The following is an 18,091-nucleotide window of genomic DNA, read 5'->3' on the forward strand; positions in this document are numbered from 1 at the left end:
GCTCTTTGCCCACTGGATATACTGAGCTGAAAGGCCTGTTGGTCTGAGCTCTTAAGTTCTTAGCTCCTCTTGCGATTTCTATCATGTAGTGAGCTGAAAATTAACAAGTGTGGAATCCAGAGCATAAGGAAGAGCTTTCCGGTCCCTTTTGCACACCTGAATACTTTCTTCCTTTTCCCTGCTTCAGATGTGAATGAGTGTGCAGAGGAAGGCTATTGCAGCCAGGGATGCACCAACAACGAGGGTGGCTTCCAGTGCTGGTGTGAGCAAGGCTATGAACTTCGCCCTGACAAGCGCAGCTGTAAAGCCCTGGGTAAGAAGGGATTCTCCACTCTGGTTGGATGGTCACTGCCTAAAAAACACAACCGTGCCTGATGCAATGTTGTCGGCTTAGTTTGGAGCTTCAGCTTTTATTTGGAGTTCAATTCTGAGTTGCTGATTGCACCATAGAATAAGACTCATGCTCTTTCTTTATCTCCCCCCTGCCTGCATGCTCCTATTGAAAATAGAAAATGGGTGTGTTTGGTGGCAGTGGTGAAGCTCTATGGCTGTGCTTTGAGCATTTTAGCAGGCAGTTGCACATCAGGGTAAGAAATAGCAGAGTGGGTGTCGGGAAGCCTGGAATGAAGAGCACGATTGGATTTTTAGTGACTGTTTGCTTGTCAAAGGCTTTGAGGTGGCTGAGCCAAGAGATTTGCAGTGCTCATGTGAGACTTTTTTGCTAGGATTTAGATATGCTGATTCATTTGATTCCTGAGAAACCACATGGCAGCTGTGCCAGTCCCATCAGCAAGGGCTGCAGATTCTGACTTGAGCAAAACAGAGGAGTTATGGGAAGGGAGGGTTGACATGGGTGCTGTGGCCCATATGCAACCCCACCCCAATAGGAAAAATTTTCACAGATTCCCTTCCCCACATTTCAGATTGAGTTTATAAGTAAGGAGTTGAAATGGAAGACGCTTGCTGGTTCTGTATCGGCAGAGCATTCCAGAGGGCTGGGCCAATGACACTAAAGGCTCTGTTTCTGTCCAGTGAGCCTCGCCAACATGGGGAGCAACCACCGCCTCTCCTGCTGACGTTCTCAGCGATCAAGCTGGGATAGAAGGGTTCAAGAGATCCCTGAGGTACCCTGGACCTAACTTGTTCCAGGGCTTCAAAAATTAATACAAGGACCTCAATGGGCAACCAGCACAGATGTTTTAGCAATGGCGTTGGCAGGGATCCCCATCGCCAGTCTGGCCACTAGATTCGGCTGGAGCTTCTGAACCAGACCCAAGGGCAGCCCCATGTAGATTGCATTGCAGTAGTCCAGTCTTGAGGTTACATGTACTGCGGTGGTCAGGCAACATCCTGATATTGGTACAGATGTTCTGGTTAACATATTTCTCTGTGTGTTTTAGAGACCCTGCGTTGTCTTTATGACAGTGATGGCGTCCAGTCTTACCAGCCCCCCTCCCTTTGTCTGTCCATGTCCTTCAGGGCCGGAGCCTGTGTTGCTTTTTGCCAATCGGATTGATATCCGGCAGGTCTTACCCCACCGGTCAGAGTATACCTTGCTGCTGAACAACCTGGAAAATGCTATCGCCCTTGATTTCCACCATAGCAAGGAGTTAGTCTTCTGGTCTGACGTCACACTGGACCGCATCATGAGGGCTAATCTCAATGGCAGCAATGTGGAGGAAGTTGTGTCCACAGGGCTGGAGAGCCCAGGTGAGCGTCTTTGAGAATTTCAGAGTCACGGGGAATAGAAATATATTGACTGCATATATTGAAGCGGGGAATGATGAATCTCTAGGTCGATAAACTAGTGGTTTTGCTAGTGTAGCGCTGCTTTGATTTGGCAAGGCATGGCGAAGGAAGGACTCTGCTCCCCTTTTGCTTTAGTTTAGTAGGAGGAAAAAAATTATGGTAGTTGCTTCATGGGATTCTCTTCATTGCACAGAATACACTAATCACCTTGACCTCCCTTCTGTTTTGTGTCCCAGGTGGATTGGCCATTGACTGGATCCACGACAAGCTGTACTGGACAGACTCTGGAACATCTCGCATTGAAGTGGCAAACTTGGACGGCACCCACCGGAAGGTGCTTCTCTGGGAGAACCTGGAGAAGCCTCGCGCAATTGCCCTTCACCCCATGGAGGGGTGAGTGAGGAGGGGTTGGTTTTCAGGGTGGTGATTCCCATGTTAATTTATTTGTCCAAACATACTGAACTGAAACTGGCCAAGCTGACCTGCAGACAAAACCAGCTGGAGGTTCCAACTGGGGTTTGTGCGGTTCTTCTTCTTTTTTGCTAATTTCCCTTTCACACCTGCACCCAACCCTCCAGCGTGACTTTTCGGAGGGCTGCAGGGGAAAATGAAATTTGCAAAAATAAATAAATCTTCTCTCTTTCTCCAGCAGCAGGAGCATCTATTGAATAGAGTTCTGCTCATGAGAACTATTGTCCTAGCAGTGAAGCTCTTCCCATTCTCCTAGGCCTCATAAGTGCTCCTGAACACCTGAATGCATAATCTCTTGTACCAATCATTTTGCCATAGATATGTCTGGTTGCTTTTCACAAAGATCCCATATTTCCAGCCTTTACAACTTTTCTCTTCTCCAATAGCACCATCTACTGGACAGACTGGGGAAATACTCCTCGCATCGAGTACTCCAGCATGGATGGCTCTAATCGACGCATCATTGCTGACACTCATCTTTTCTGGCCAAACGGGCTAACTATCGACTATGCAGGGCATCGAATGTATTGGGTGGATGCCAAGCATCACGTTATTGAGAGGGCTGACTTGGATGGACAGAACAGGAAGGCTGTTATTAGCCAAGGTGAGATAATGGAATGCCCCTCCCTCACCAAATTTGATGGGTTTTAGGTGCCTTTTAAAGTCATATCTTTTCAGTCTGGCGTTTGGATAAATGGTTTCAAAATAGGGTAGAAGCTTGCCCTTGCTGATTCTGATTTGCTGTTACGGATTTTGATGAGTTTTTCCAGTGGTTTTTATTGTTGAGTTTATTACTGTACTAGGGAGTTCTTCTTGTGACTTGCTGTGGGATTGAGTTCAACGGAGAGCAGGCAAAAAGTGGCTCTGATGAAATAATGAATAAGGACATTGGGACTGTTGGCCACTGGACTTCCAGTGCTAAGAAACTACAGACACAGTGGACACCCTGCCTGTGTCTTGCACATTTAATTGTATGAGGCAGAGTTAGCAATGAGAGAGGCTGCTGCCCATCTCCTTCACTAGTCAAAGTGAAGTTTAAACTCTCAAGTCACATAGAATAGGAATGCACTGTATGCAGTTTGCTCACAGCTCTGATCTAAGCTATACTTATCTTCTTAAATCAGCAGTCATGTTTCTCCTTCGAGTGGGCTTCATCTATGTCTTCTCAGCTCGTGACTTGGCCATGCTTACTCCTTTAATTGGAGACAGTTCTGAGTTAGAGGTAGAAGCACTCAGTAGAAAGAGTGGTTTTGTTTTCTCTGGAGGCTAGAATAATCCATGTGCCTTTACTGCCCTCTTGCTGCAGGCCTTCCACATCCGTTTGCCATCACGGTGTTTGAAGACAGCCTGTACTGGACAGATTGGCATACCAAGAGCATAAACAGCGCCAACAAGTTTACTGGCAAGAACCAGGAGATCATCCGCAACAAGCTCCACTTCCCCATGGACATCCACACATTGCATCCTCAGCGCCAACCAGCAGGTAACTTCAGAAGGAAAAGGGCTACGGTGACTAGCGCCTGCTATCCGGAGACTCTCTTGGGCCAGATTCAGCTAATCAGTCCTGCTAGGAGATGCCGGCACAAGGTCTTCTGCTAGTGTAACAGGTTTTTTCCCCCCTCCTCCTTCTCCTTTCTTCCACATTTGACATGCAAGGGGTGGGGGGTGGGATCAGGGGAACTCCTAGAGCAGAGTTTGGGGGCAGGGAGACAAGGCGAGATGGTTCCATCTGGCAATCTGAAATGCTTGTGTTGATGGAATAGTCTTTTTAGTGGTATGTTGAACTCCTCCCATTGTATTTGCACTGACATGGTTAAAACATGGAGCCTGAAAAAAATAGCCATCCCCTGTTGTTAAAAAAAACATTTGTAGAGTATGTGTCCTGTTAGAATTCTGAGTGGGTTAGGTTTCATTAAATTAACCCCTATCAAGATAAATGTGGGGTGCTTTCGGACCTCTCAAACCCTCCCTTTTTATTTTCCAGCTTATTTTCACCTAGAAAAAAGGGTAGGCTTTAAAGGTCCAAATCTTGACTCTTGATTCTGAATGTTTGGGCAGAGCAACTTCAGGGATCATGGTCACATGAGCTATCTTTGAAGACTCAAAGCAGCTTTTCCAAAGCATGCCCTTTTGAAGCCCTGAATCTTTCCCAAACACCAACTAAAGCCTTTGCTTTCTCTACTAGTTTCCTTATATGTGGTTGTTTTTGGCTATTTGAGCAGGGAGAAACCGTTGCGGAGCCAACAATGGGGGCTGCACTCACCTGTGCCTACCGAACAACACGTCGTATACCTGTGCTTGCCCCACAGGCTTTCGGAAGACCAGCAGCCACACCTGTGCTCAGAGTAAGTGTGATAAAGAAGAGCTTTTACACCTTGATAGGTGTCTGTGCACACGCACGCACATGCATGTGAAAGTGAGAGAGAGAAAGAAAAAGAGAGAGGAGGAGGGTTGGAGGTAAAACAAACAGAAAAAAGGCATATTCTATACTATGGATGATCAGGGAAAGGATTGAAGGTTAAAATGGCAGTATTGTAAAGTGTTTATGTAAACAAAATGGGTAGTATGTAAAGTGCTTATGTACATTGATGGCAGAGCTGCCTTTTAAATGTTGTGTTGGATTCTGGTTGAATCTATAAAAAAATACTATAGAGCTGGAAAAGATGCTGGAGAGAACTTGCAAAATGATTGGTGTAATTGAGCCCTATATGAAAAGGTGAATATGTTTGAAGGTTTTTCGCTTAGAACAATAAAAGACAGCTTTGTGATTTTTTTTTTTTGTTAAATTGAAAAGTGGGTTACATCACAATAAAGAGATGGAGATGGAACACGACATGAGTTTGTAAAGTGGTGTGGAGAATGTGGATAGAGGGAATGGTTTCTCTTACGTCATACTAGATTTCAGGGTCACCTAATGGAATCAGTCATGATTCGAGACAGACAAAAGACACAATGCGCAATTCACTTATGAAATATACTATCACATGCCACTTGCATAGTTGTTTCTTAAACAGGGTTCAGACAAATTTTATACTGAATTTATACTGTTCTGTTTCCATGTGGAAAGGATTCACCTGTTTTATACTTTAAACAGTTTTATCTGTTTTATAATTGTATATTCTGTTGTTGCCTGCCCTGGGACCTTAAGGCAAAGGACAGACAGGAAATCTTATAAATAAATTAGTAAATAAGTTATGGGGCATATGTTTATGAACAGCTCCTAGCCATGACACTCCTGATTCAGAAGCAGTGTACCTCTGAATGCCAGTTACTAAGGCAAATTTGCTTTCGTGCCCTGCTCCTGGGCTTTCCAAAAACATCAACTTGGTCACTGTGAGACACAGGATACTAGGCTTGACTGGGCTGATCCAGCAGGGCCCTCACGTCCTTATCTCTTATTTATATGGGAGACTGGTGAAAGGATGATTCTCCTCCTTTTAGAAGGGCTGTCAGCCCGCTTTCATTTTGTGTCAGATTTGCTTCCCTTGGGGAGATGCTTTCCCAGCAGCACATCCTCCTCTGTCCCCACCCCAAGCATCCTCTGCCAACGGCAGATGCGTACAGCATCCTACCCACTTGCTAGCTATGCATTGTCTGTCCTCCACTATATTGGATACACATGTCATAGAAGTCCATGCAAAAGGGGCGTGGATGCAGCAGAGCTTAAGACGTAACGAGATAATTTTCTGTTGTCTGTTGCCATGTTGTTGAACTTAGAGAAATTAAAAGAAGACCTTTCGACCTTTGATCAGGTCTTGACAAGTTCCTGCTTTTTGCCCGAAGGATGGACATCCGTCGTATCAGCTTCGACACAGAAGACCTGTCTGATGCCGTCATCCCCTTGGCCGATGTGCGCAACGCAGTGGCCCTGGACTGGGATGCAAAGGATGATTACGTCTACTGGACGGACGTCGGCACTGATTCCATTAGTCGGGCAAAATGGGATGGAACAGGACAGGAGGTAATGTGCTTCTGGGGTGGTGAGGCACTGCACAGCGTTGTTTTGGAAATTTAAGCCTTTTCGAAAATGAATATTACAGTTTGATTGACTTCTCTGTATTGCTGGCTTGGCCGCACACCGGCATGCGCATGCCGCCTTGCAAGTGCCTGTGGGCAGCTAATGCAATCAAACATTGAAATGAGGGCATCTGCGCCGTCCAATAAATGAGTGAAATGAAGATAGCTAGAATATGATCTAGACTGTCAGGAGATAATTACAGTGTACCTTTCTCAAACAGCTGGGACAAATTAAATTTTAAGTCCCGCTAGCGCACATCAGTTCTCTAATCATCTTTTGTGTGCGCCCACAATTTATCATTGAAGCAGCCAGATGATGGCATGCTACGTCTTAGTTTGTTCTGCATCCATCTCTTTGACGTTGATATTCAGTTATCTGTGAACATCCATTCGTAGTTGAATGTGGATAGTACAAATTTCTGCTGCTGAGCAGGATCCAGCAGCAAGTCTGTTAAGGGAACCCCTCTCTCCCCCTAAGATTCCTTCTTGCTTTTGTTTCTTGCTAGGTTGTGGCAGATAGCAGCCTGGAAAGCCCTGCTGGTCTGGCTGTGGACTGGGTCACCAACAAGTTGTACTGGACAGATGCAGGTACTGACTATCTAAAACCACCTTAGTCTCTGGAGCATTGCCTCCTAAATCCTAACTGGGCCATACCAAATAATGCATATTTGGAAGTATGAACAATATCCCCTCCCCCACAGACAAACTGGTTGGCATATTACATCCTTCTATGGACATGCAATGGATTGTTTTCAGACATCACAATAAATCTGTGGTTTATCAGCCATGTCCCCCGCCCCCTGGGTTTGGTATCTTCCCACTCCTGTCTCCTCCTCCAGCTTGGTTGTGAGGATAATAATGAAAGCTTCCTCTCCCAAATTCTATTACTTTAATGTGTCACATCTGAACTGCAAACGGTGGTTAATCTTAACTATGGTTTGTTGAAACGAATTGGATTAATAAACTGTGGTTTGAAGTTGGCCGTTTTGAAACAAGGTTCATCAGTTTTGTAAGATTTGAACAGCACAGTGAGTTGTGGTTAATCAAAAATGGGCCAAACGCCTTGTGACTATGTTGGGAGGCGGGGGATAGCTCAGGGGTACGCGAGACTCATTTTCTTCCCATTAAAAATTAAACCATGGTGTCCAAATGCAGCTTTGCTGCTTTCCTAGAAATTCAGGGAGTATGAGCTCCTGTTTAATAATCCGAAAAAGATGTTCTCAATGGCCGCACAAATGTCCTTGCATGACATTTCAAACATCTTGCCGTGCACCTTATTCCTATATGGATTTGTTTGTATAGACCACAGAATTAAAGCTTTTCCTCAAGCCGTTTCAAACTGTGGCTTGAGGGCTGCATGTCTGGATGCTTCCCCATAGGGGAAGCATGATTTATTTTCTCTGCATGTGGAAAATAAAAGTATGCTCAGGTACAGAGATGATCCAGCTTCCATTTGTCCCTGACATGCTATTTTTCTATGCACAGAGGTCTCCCCCCCCCCCATGGTGTAGTGTTCAAAACATGCAGCCTGTCACCTGCAGCCTGAAGTGGTACAGTCCAGGAAATGATTTACATTTGGCTATGCTAATAGCATCTGGTCCTCTGTTTCACTGATTTTAGTGGAAGTTGCTTCCGAAATAAGCTTGCTTCAAAATGCAGCCTAGTTGACTGAGAGTTTGTACAGATGTGGAGTGGGATTCTAAAGCAAACTTCTCAGGGTCGCTGAGCAATTTAGCTTGCTGATACTTTCAGTTTTGGTGATGGGAGTGAAGTGGAGACTGTACTTTTGTCTAGATGTTTCTCTTTAATGGTCTCCCCTATGACTCTGGAGGCTTATGGTCTTTCCATCCTCTTCTTCTAATCTATGCAGGAACAGACCGGATAGAGGTGTCTAACACAGATGGAACTATGCGGACTGTACTGATCTGGGAGAATCTAGACAGACCCAGGGATATTGTGGTGGACCCTGTTGGAGGGTGAGAAGCTGCTTTCGCAGGAGTCTGCATAGCAGGGTCTCCTTTGTGCTAGTGTGTTTAAATCTTTCATGCCACTGCCATGCGAGGTCCCTGTTGCAATTCCTAAAAGGTTGGGGGGGGGCTGGATGCCGGTGTGGATGGCTCTGCTAAAACAGCAGGACTGGGAGCAATCAGACTGCCCTAGTCCAGCCACCCAAATGCAAGGGTCCTCCTCCGTGTTCAACATCCTTAACTCCTCATGTGCAAGCCAAGAACAGAAGGAGCCAAAGCATACCTGATCAGAGTTGCCTGTAGGACAAGGTGTAATTTCAGTAAAAATATAAAAGAAACAAAGAAAAGCCAAATTAACACATTGGTCTTTAACTGGTCTGCCCTTATCTGACCTGGAGTTTGAAATGTTCTTTCTGGTTGCAAATAGGGACAAATCTCAGTTCGCCAAGGTCCCACAGAAAGAAAAAGAAACCCATTCCTAGCTTTTTAACATTGATAGCTCAGTCAGTAGACCATGATGCTCTTAATGTCAGGGTCGTGGGGTTGAGCCCCATGTTGGGCAAAAGATTCCTGCATTGCGGGGGTTAGACTAGATCTCAACTTTATAATTCTATGACCTTCACTGTTTGGGAAGGGCTGTAGCTCATTGGCAGAACATCTGCCTTGCATGCCAAAGGTCCCAAGTACAATCCCTGGCATCTCCAGTTTGCACTGGAAAAGTCCCCTGCCTGAAACCTTGTAGAGCCGCTGCCTGTCAGTGTAGACAATAGTGAGGCTAGGTGGACCAGTAGCCTGACTCTGCACAAGGCAGCTTCCTGTATTCCTGATGCTCTGTCTCTGGCTGTGGCCATTTCATATCGCTTACTGTCACTACCTGGAAGGAGACATTGTGAGAAAGCAGTGCAACCTAGGTTTGCCTACAAAAACAGACTAAAGAGAAACTGTGTTGTCTTAATTTTTTGAAGTTCATGGAATGGTCTGATGGCACATGGAAGTTCTGAACTGAAAGTCCTGAAATTCTATTGCCTCATTTTTGCAGAAAAGAGAAGGCCCACATGATAATGGGATCTCTTGGCAGCCTTTTTTATTTTTTATTACTCTTCCTTTGCATGGAGTCTTAGAGTAGGGTGTACAGATTCTGGTTTAGGAGAGTAGTCACTATGAAAGTAGAAAGCACTTGCCCATTCGTTTGTGGAGCTCATTGGCAGGGGGGAATAATTCTGCCACTAAAGGAACAGAAGTCACGTGCAGTTGTGTGTGTGTGTGTGTGCAGATTCATGTACTGGACTGACTGGGGGGCTAACCCAAAGATTGAGCGTGCAGGCATGGACGCCTCTGACCGCTTGGTGATCATCTCTTCCAACCTGACCTGGCCCAATGGACTAGCCATTGATTATGAATCTCATCGTCTGTACTGGGCAGATGCTGGCATGAAGACAATTGAGTACGCTGGCCTGGATGGCAGCAACAGGAAGGTAAGAAAGCCAAGGTGAATCAAAGGCTTCTGGGAAAGGAGCTGTAAATAGGAATTGCTTTGGGATAAAATATAATAATAGTAATAGTAATAGTAGTAATAATAGTAATAATTTATTTATACCCGCCCATCTGGCTGGGTTTTCCCAGCCACTCTGGGTGACTTCCAACTGAATATTAAAAACAATACCGCATCAAACATTAAAAACTTCCCTAAACAGGGCCGCCTTCAGTTGTCCCTTAATAGTAAAATAGTTGCTTATTGCTTTGACATCTGCTGGGAGGGTGTCCCACAGGGCAGGCGCCACTACCGAGAAAGCCCTCTGCCTGGTTCCCTGTAACCTCACTTCTCGCAGTGAGGGAACCGCCAGAAGGCCCTCGGCACTGGACCTCAGTGTTCAGGCTGGATGATGGGGGTGGAGACGCTCCTTCAGGTATACAGGACCGAGGCCGTTTAGGGCTTTAAAGCTCCACACCAACACTTCTAATTGTGCTCGGAAACGTACTGGGATGTGTGTTTGCCAATTGGTCCAATGCAACTTGCTTCTGGACTCCAAAAGGTCTCGGCTGCTTAGATAATTAGCCCAAGGGTAGGGACCATCTTGTTATTGACCCAAAAAATTAAAAATAAAATAATGCTTTGAATTAATGTCTGTCTGAACCTGCAAATCAATCTACTCCTGAGTGAAGAATGCATACTGCAAAAAGTACAAGGAGAGAGATGGATGCTTTGCTGGGGCTACCTGCAGCCTCTAGACCTGGGTGGGGAACCTGGGGCCCAGGGACCAAATATGCCCTCCAGGTCTCTCTGCCTGGTCCTCAGATCTCTTCTCATGCCATAACCCTTCCTGGTCCTATTTTACACCCCATGTGCTTTTACCTGGCTGGAATGTGTCCTTCAACTCCGATCATGCCTGGATGGAGTATAGAGAGGGTAAAATGCAGGCTACTGTACAAAGGAAAAATTTGTTGCACAGCCCCTTTTTGCCTCTGGCAAATAAAACCAATTGCACGTGGCCCCTAGGAGGTTGCCCAGAAGGATTTGCGGCTCTTTGGACTGAAAAACAGCCCCCTTTGGTCCCTGTTGCCATGCCGGCTGTGTGTTGTTACTAAAACTTCTTGCGGGTCTTTGTTTTGGGGACTGACAGGTGCTGATCGGAAGCAACCTGCCTCACCCCTTTGGGCTTACTCTTTATGGAGCTCGGCTCTACTGGACCGACTGGCAGGCAAAGAGCATCCAGAGTGCTGACAAAAGGACGGGGCAGAATCGTGAAACTCTGCAGGACAACCTGGAAAACCTCATGGACATCCATGTCTTCCATCGGCACAGGCCTTCAGGTACATGGGAGGGGATACGCCATCCCTTTCTGCTTGGCATGTCCCTACAGCTAGAGAGCCTCTGCTGGATGACTGCCTATTCCTGAATTGCAGGGGTTTGGACTCTAGACGATCCTCAGGGTTCCTTCCAACTCTACAATTCTGTGATTCTAAGCAACCTGCACCCCAACAGAAATTTAACTCAAAAGTACATGCGAATGAATCCTTTGTGACTCATTTTAATGGAAAGCGCTCCTCTGTGCTGTTTATGTTCCCATGCATGCTTGTAGAATTTTGAAGCATGCTGTTGTCATCGTCATTTTTAATTTGTATACCGTCCTTCTGTCTTACAATACAGTGGTACCTCGGGTTAAGTACTTAATTCTTTCCGGAGGTCCGTTCTTAACCTGAAACTGTTCTTAACCTGAAGCACCACTTTAGCTAATGGGGCCTCCTGCTGCTGCCGCGCCGCTGGAGCATGATTTCTGTTCTCATCCTGAAGGAAAGTTCTTAACCCACGGTACTATTTCTGGGTTAGCGGAGTCTGTAACCTGAAGCGTATGCAACCCGAGGTACCACTGTTCTCAAGGCGGTTTACAAGCTGAAGAAAAAAAAAATGTACATCTTGCAACAATCTAATGCAATACAAAAATGTGATAATAAAACATAACTTTAAAATAGGCAACCTACATCAAAAAAGTAACATTCAACAATCATTAGAAAATAATAATATCAACATATAAAAGTTAAACAGAAATCCACTCAGTAGTTACAATAAATAATATCTAAACTATAATCAATAAAACAACGGCAAGCCACAGTACATAAAACAATACAATACACATCGAGAAGCAGAGGATAGAGCAAGACAGGTGGAAAGAGGCCTTGCCTGATGGAGTCTCTTCCTGACATATTCTGCATTGGGATTCTCCACTTTCTTTCTTTTACAATGTTTTTATTGGTTTTTACAATTTACATTTTTATTCAGATGGGTGTGGTATAAATAATAAAATTATTATAAATTATTATATTACTATCCTAATCATACATATAAAGGATTTCCTGAATCTTTGGACTTCCCTCCACCCCTCCATGGGTTCCATCAACATTCCTTTTTCCAACTGCATCTTAGAAGATTCTCCATTTTCTTAATAAAAAAATAATAATCCTGTTTTCCCATAGTTCTTGTCACATTACAGGTATTGTTACAATCCGGCCAAAGTTTTAAGTTGCTTACTGTGTTCTCCAAGATAAATTATATTCCCCCCCCCCCTTCCTTAGTAAAATTTCTATCTTCTTGATTTCTGATCATCCTGGTCATTTCAGTGTAATCCATCATCTTTATCAGCCATTCCTCTCTGGTCAGGACTTTGTCTTCCTTCCATCTCTGGGCCAAAAGCATCAGTGGTGCCATCATCGTGTACATGAATAGTCTTTTCTGCTCCTTTGGTATTTCCGCATCTAAAATTCCTTTTTTAAAAAAAGCTTCAGTTTTTTTCACAAAAGTTATTTTAAACATTTTTTTCCCAACCCTTTATATATCATTTCCCCGAATGCTTTGGGCTTCTCTGTCTGGCCTTGTCATGATGCATTGTTTTCTTCTCCTTTTTTTCAGTACATACAGCATGCATAGTTAATAATGGTGGATGCAGTCACCTTTGCCTCCTGGCTCCTCTCCCTAAAGGTCACAGCTGTACTTGTCCCACCGGTATCAACCTACAGCCAGATGGCAAGACTTGCTTACCAGGTAGGTCTCCTCACATTCTGCAGCATCTGGGTCTCTAATCCCCAGAGCCTTCTCTTGATAGGCCTCTAGGTACAAAGCCCTACAGCAGGGATAACCAGTGTTGCTGCACCCCAGCTCCCATCATCCCTGACCAGTAGCTGTGCTGGCTGGGGCTGGCAGGAGTTGGAGTCCAACAACGTCTGGAGGGTGCCACATAGGCTTTGGAAACACAAAAAATGCTCTTGGTATGAATACACCCACCAAATAAATCTTGGCCCAGGGAAACCCAGATTCTGCAATCAGAATACATTGCGCACATTTAATATATGGCATAATTAGCATGATTCTGCCTGAACATTTAGGATTTATGGTAAAGTAAAGAATATCAGAAAGGGACGCGGGTGGCGCTGTGGGTTAAACCACAGAACCTAGGACTTGCCGATCAGAAGGTCGGCGGTTCGAATCCCCGCAACAGGGTGAGCTCCCGTTGCTCGGTCCCTGCTCCTGCCAACCCAGCAGTTCGAAAGCACGTCAAAGTGCAAGTAGATAAACAGGTACCGCTCCAGCGGGAAGGTAAACGGCGTTTCCGTGCGCTGCTTTGGTTCACCAGAAGCGGCTTAGTCCTGCTGGCTACATGACCCGGAAGCTGTACGCCGGCTCCCTCGGTCAATAAAACGAGATGAGCGCCGCAACCCCAGAGTCGGTCACGACTGGACCTAATGGTCAGGGGTCCCTTTACCTTTACCTTTAAAGAATGTTAGAAGGCAATGAAACAAAGCAGATTTGGCTATTAAGATAGCCAACAGGGCAAAAGAGACCAAAGGAATGGTAGACATGGCTCGAGATCCAGAAAAGGAAATAAGATGCTGTCCCCTGAAAACCAGAAGTCATATATTTTCTTAGGATGAGAAGTAACGTATGCTCAAAGTAGCAAATTCTATGCTTGTGCCACAAGAAGCATGGAAGATGCACAACCTTTATTTCAGAGCCCTAGAGCTATAAATCTTGCTTCTACTCTTTCATTCCATATCCTCTTTGTCATACCATATATGTGGTCTGTAACAGATCATCCAGTGACATCCTTAGCAGAAGGTTGTTTTTTTTTTAATGTTTGGCAATTGTGATGACAATTACTAATTCTTGAATTGACTTTCATATGAGTCTCAAGACATTTTATAAGCATACAATAAAACTACTAAACTTAATTTTTTTAAAAGCACCAAAAACAAATAAGATTCAAAAACAATATTTGAAAATATCCTTGTTGCTTCTTGGTTAGCTCAGAGATGGCATATATGAAACTGCTGAGTAGAACAGTGTTAAATGTGGAATATATTCTTGTCTTCAACTCCGCAGGCATGACTAGCTTCCTGATCTTTGCTAGAAGGTCGGATATTCGGCTGGTTTCGCTTGACATCCCGTATTTTGCCGACGTAGTTGTGTCAGTCAATGTCACCATGAAAAATGCTATTGCCATCGGAGTGGATCCTCAAGAAGGTCTGAAATGTGTCATTTAACCATTTTAAGCACTGATCCAGTGGGGGCTGGTTGGACTCAAAGTCTAACAACAATGTGGAAGCCTTGGGTTCTCTATCCCTGATCTACGAATTGTTAAGATGTAGACTGAGAATTGGTCTTTAGTAAAAAGAGAGAAAGAGAGAGAAGGAGAAGGAAAAAAGTAGAAATATTCCCCCCCCAAAATCCCTTATGCTTTTGGTAATAAACATACCAATAAATAACTTTTCGTGTAATGCCAGTACAGTTATAGCTTCTGCCCTTTTGAAGAGCATGTCACAATGTGTTCATTTTTTAAGAGGATATATTTCATAATGCCTGTGAGTGGTGTGTTTCATCAGTAAATACCTGCAGTAACAGGTAGCACTTCTATCCAGTAGCACCTTAAAGACCAACTAAGTCAGTTCTTGGTATGAGCTTTCATGTGCATGCACACTTCTTCAGATACACTGAAACAGAAGTTTCCAGACCCTTCTATATAGTGAGAAGGTGGGGAGGGGTATTACTCAGAAGGGTGGTGGGAATGGGTGATTGGCAGATAGCTGTGATGAGCCTGTTGACGACTCTTAACGACTGCAATAGGTCTTATAGGAAAAAGCAAGGGGTGAAAAGGTGAAAAATGGCTTTGTCATGTATAATGAGATAAGAATCCAAGGTCTTTGTTCAGACCAGGTTTCTCCATGGTTTTAAGTTTGGTGATAAGTTGTAATTCAGCAGCTTCTCTTTCCAGTCTATTTCTGAAATTCCTTTGTAGTAAAACAGCTACTTTGAGATCTTGTATAGAATGTCCTGGGAGATTGAAGTGTTCTCCTACTGGTTTCTCTGTCTTGTGATTCCTGATGTCCGATTTATGTCCGTTTATTCTTTGGCGTAAGGTCTGGCCTGTTTGTCCAATATAGAGAGCTGAAGGACACTGTTGGCATTTTATGGCATACACAATGTTAGACGATGAGCAATTAAATAGTCCCGAGATGGTATGTGTGATGTTGTTGGGGCCAGTAATGGTGTTGTCCGGGTGTATGTGGCAGCAAAGTTGGCATCTGGGTTTATTGCAGGCTCTGGTGCCAGTGTCCGTGTTAGGTCTGGTTGTAGTATTATTGTGGGTTAGGAGTTGTTTAAGACTGGGTGGCTGTCTGTAGGCAATGAAAGGTCTTCCTCCCAGAGCTTGAGAAAGAGAACTGTCATTGTCCAGGAGAGGTTGCAGATCTCTGATGATGCGTTGTACTGTTTTAACTTGGGAGCTGTATGTGATGACTAGAGGTGTTCTGTTATTTTCTTTTTTGGGTCTGTCTTGCAGCAAGTTCTCTCTGGGTATCAGTCTGGCTCTGTTGATCTGTTGTCTAACTTCATCTGTTAAGTATTTTAGTTCTAAAAAGGTTTGCTGTAGATCTCTGAAACCATATGCCATCAGTGCTCCCAGCTATGTACGTGACACCACAGATTTTCTGAGGAAAATACAATCTTTAAATAATCTTCCCAACAATACTATACTAGCTACTATGGATGTGGAATCTCTGTATACCAACATCCCACACAACGATGGTTTACAAGCTATAAGGAACACCATTTCAGATAAAACCACAGTGGACTTTGCCACCAAACTCTGCCAATTTGTCCTTACCCACAACAACTTCAAATTCGGTGATGACCTGTTCCTTCAGATCAGCGGCACAGCAATGGGCACCCGCATGGCCCCACAGTATGCCAACATCTTCATGGCAGATTTAGAACAACGTTTCCTAAACTCCTACCCACTCAAACCTCTCTTGTACCTGCGATACATTGATGATATTTTTATCATCTGGACACATGGTCAACAGACCCTGAACACCTTCCACCAGAAATTCAATGATTTTCACCCCACAATCAACCTAACAATGAATCAATCTATGCAAGAAATACATTTTTTGGACACTACTATAAAAATACAGGATGGGCACATAGACACCACCTTATACCGTAAACCAACTGACCGACAAACATATCTACATGCCTCTAGCTACCATCCCAAACATACCAAACAGTCCATTGTATATAGCCAGGCACTACGTTACAGCCGCATCTGTTCCAGTTCTACAGACAGAGACTCTCACCTAAGAGATCTACAGCAAACCTTTTTAGAACTAAAATACTTAACAGATGAAGTTAGACAACAGATCAACAGAGCCAGACTGATACCCAGAGAGAACTTGCTGCAAGACAGACCCAAAAAAGAAAATAACAGAACACCTCTAGTCATCACATACAGCTCCCAAGTTAAAACAGTACAACGCATCATCAGAGATCTGCAACCTCTCCTGGACAATGACAGTTCTCTTTCTCAAGCTCTGGGAGGAAGACCTTTCATTGCCTACAGACAGCCACCCAGTCTTAAACAACTCCTAACCCACAATAATACTACAACCAGACCTAACACGGACACTGGCACCAGAGCCTGCAATAAACCCAGATGCCAACTTTGCTGCCACATACACCCGGACAACACCATTACTGGCCCCAACAACATCACACATACCATCTCGGGACTATTTAATTGCTCATCGTCTAACATTGTGTATGCCATAAAATGCCAACAGTGTCCTTCAGCTCTCTATATTGGACAAACAGGCCAGACCTTACGCCAAAGAATAAACGGACATAAATCGGACATCAGGAATCACAAGACAGAGAAACCAGTAGGAGAACACTTCAATCTCCCAGGACATTCTATACAAGATCTCAAAGTAGCTGTTTTACTACAAAGGAATTTCAGAAATAGACTGGAAAGAGAAGCTGCTGAATTACAACTTATCACCAAACTTAAAACCATGGAGAAACCTGGTCTGAACAAAGACCTTGGATTCTTATCTCATTATACATGACAAAGCCATTTTTCACCTTTTCACCCCTTGCTTTTTCCTATAAGACCTATTGCAGTCGTTAAGAGTCGTCAACAGGCTCATCACAGCTATCTGCCAATCACCCATTCCCACCACCCTTCTGAGTAATACCCCTCCCCACCTTCTCACTATATAGAAGGGTCTGGAAACTTCTGTTTCAGTGTATCTGAAGAAGTGTGCATGCACATGAAAGCTCATACCAAGAACTGATTTAGTTGATCTTTAAGGTGCTACTGGAAGGAATTTGTTTTGTTTTGACTATGGCAGACCAACACGGCTACCTATCTGTAGGTAGCACTTCTGTTGTTGTTTTTTAACTGGGCTTAACAAAAGCACACCAAATGGCTTTCCCCATTACTTTCCTCATCTGCTAATGCTACTTCTTTAATGCCTATTTTTAGGATTTTCTGTGTAGATGTTGCTGATGTTCTCCTATTTCTTCCACAGGAAAGGTCTATTGGTCGGACAGCACACTGAGGAAGATCAGCAGGGCTGCCTTAGATGGATCTCAGTATGAAGATATCGTTACTACAGGTAATCGATGCTTTACTGGAATAGCCACTCCTCCAGGCTGCTTTCAGAGATTTGCCGGGTGATGTGAGCACAGTCTTAATAGCATAGTCAGTTCTTTACTCATGGAGTACCTAGGAATATTTATGGTAAGAAATGCCTGGCGAATCATGCGGATGTTTTTAAGGAAGGAAGATCCTAAACATGATGGTTAGTAAGTCGCAAAAAACAATGACATTGCTACTGCTTTTTTACTAGGGTTGCAAACCACAGATGGACTAGCAGTGGATGCTATCGGTCGCAAAGTGTATTGGACTGACACAGGGACCAAAAGGATTGAAGTGGGCAACCTGGATGGGTCAATGAGGAGAGTTTTGGTATGGGAAAACCTGGACAGCCCAAGAGCCATTGCCCTGTATCACGAGATGGGGTGAGTGCTGGCTGTAGTACGTCTTGGTCAAGGGAAA

General features: G+C 44.3%; 1 protein-coding gene across 3 annotated transcripts in view; it reads left to right on the forward strand.

Moving 5' to 3' along the window:
- LRP4 (LDL receptor related protein 4) overlaps positions 1 to 18,091 on the forward strand; it is a 100,467-nt gene that overhangs the window by 65,674 nt on the left and 16,702 nt on the right. For 2 of the 3 annotated variants that reach the window (XM_081855390.1, XM_081855392.1), the window contains exons 11-25: positions 188 to 313; positions 1,480 to 1,710; positions 1,986 to 2,142; positions 2,607 to 2,824; positions 3,527 to 3,703; positions 4,440 to 4,565; positions 5,973 to 6,181; positions 6,744 to 6,825; positions 8,108 to 8,213; positions 9,478 to 9,679; positions 10,826 to 11,015; positions 12,610 to 12,741; positions 14,077 to 14,217; positions 17,562 to 17,648; positions 17,883 to 18,054. In XM_081855390.1, the coding sequence (XP_081711516.1) occupies positions 188 to 313; positions 1,480 to 1,710; positions 1,986 to 2,142; positions 2,607 to 2,824; positions 3,527 to 3,703; positions 4,440 to 4,565; positions 5,973 to 6,181; positions 6,744 to 6,825; positions 8,108 to 8,213; positions 9,478 to 9,679; positions 10,826 to 11,015; positions 12,610 to 12,741; positions 14,077 to 14,217; positions 17,562 to 17,648; positions 17,883 to 18,054 (2,356 nt within the window). The remainder of the gene's footprint in view (positions 1 to 187; positions 314 to 1,479; positions 1,711 to 1,985; positions 2,143 to 2,606; positions 2,825 to 3,526; positions 3,704 to 4,439; positions 4,566 to 5,972; positions 6,182 to 6,743; positions 6,826 to 8,107; positions 8,214 to 9,477; positions 9,680 to 10,825; positions 11,016 to 12,609; positions 12,742 to 14,076; positions 14,218 to 17,561; positions 17,649 to 17,882; positions 18,055 to 18,091) is intronic. The other variant, XM_081855391.1, reaches the window with a different exon arrangement.

The sequence above is a fragment of the Podarcis erhardii genome, assembly GCF_964252035.2.
Source record: "Podarcis erhardii genome assembly, chromosome: 1".
Lineage (NCBI taxonomy): Eukaryota > Metazoa > Chordata > Lepidosauria > Squamata > Lacertidae > Podarcis > Podarcis erhardii.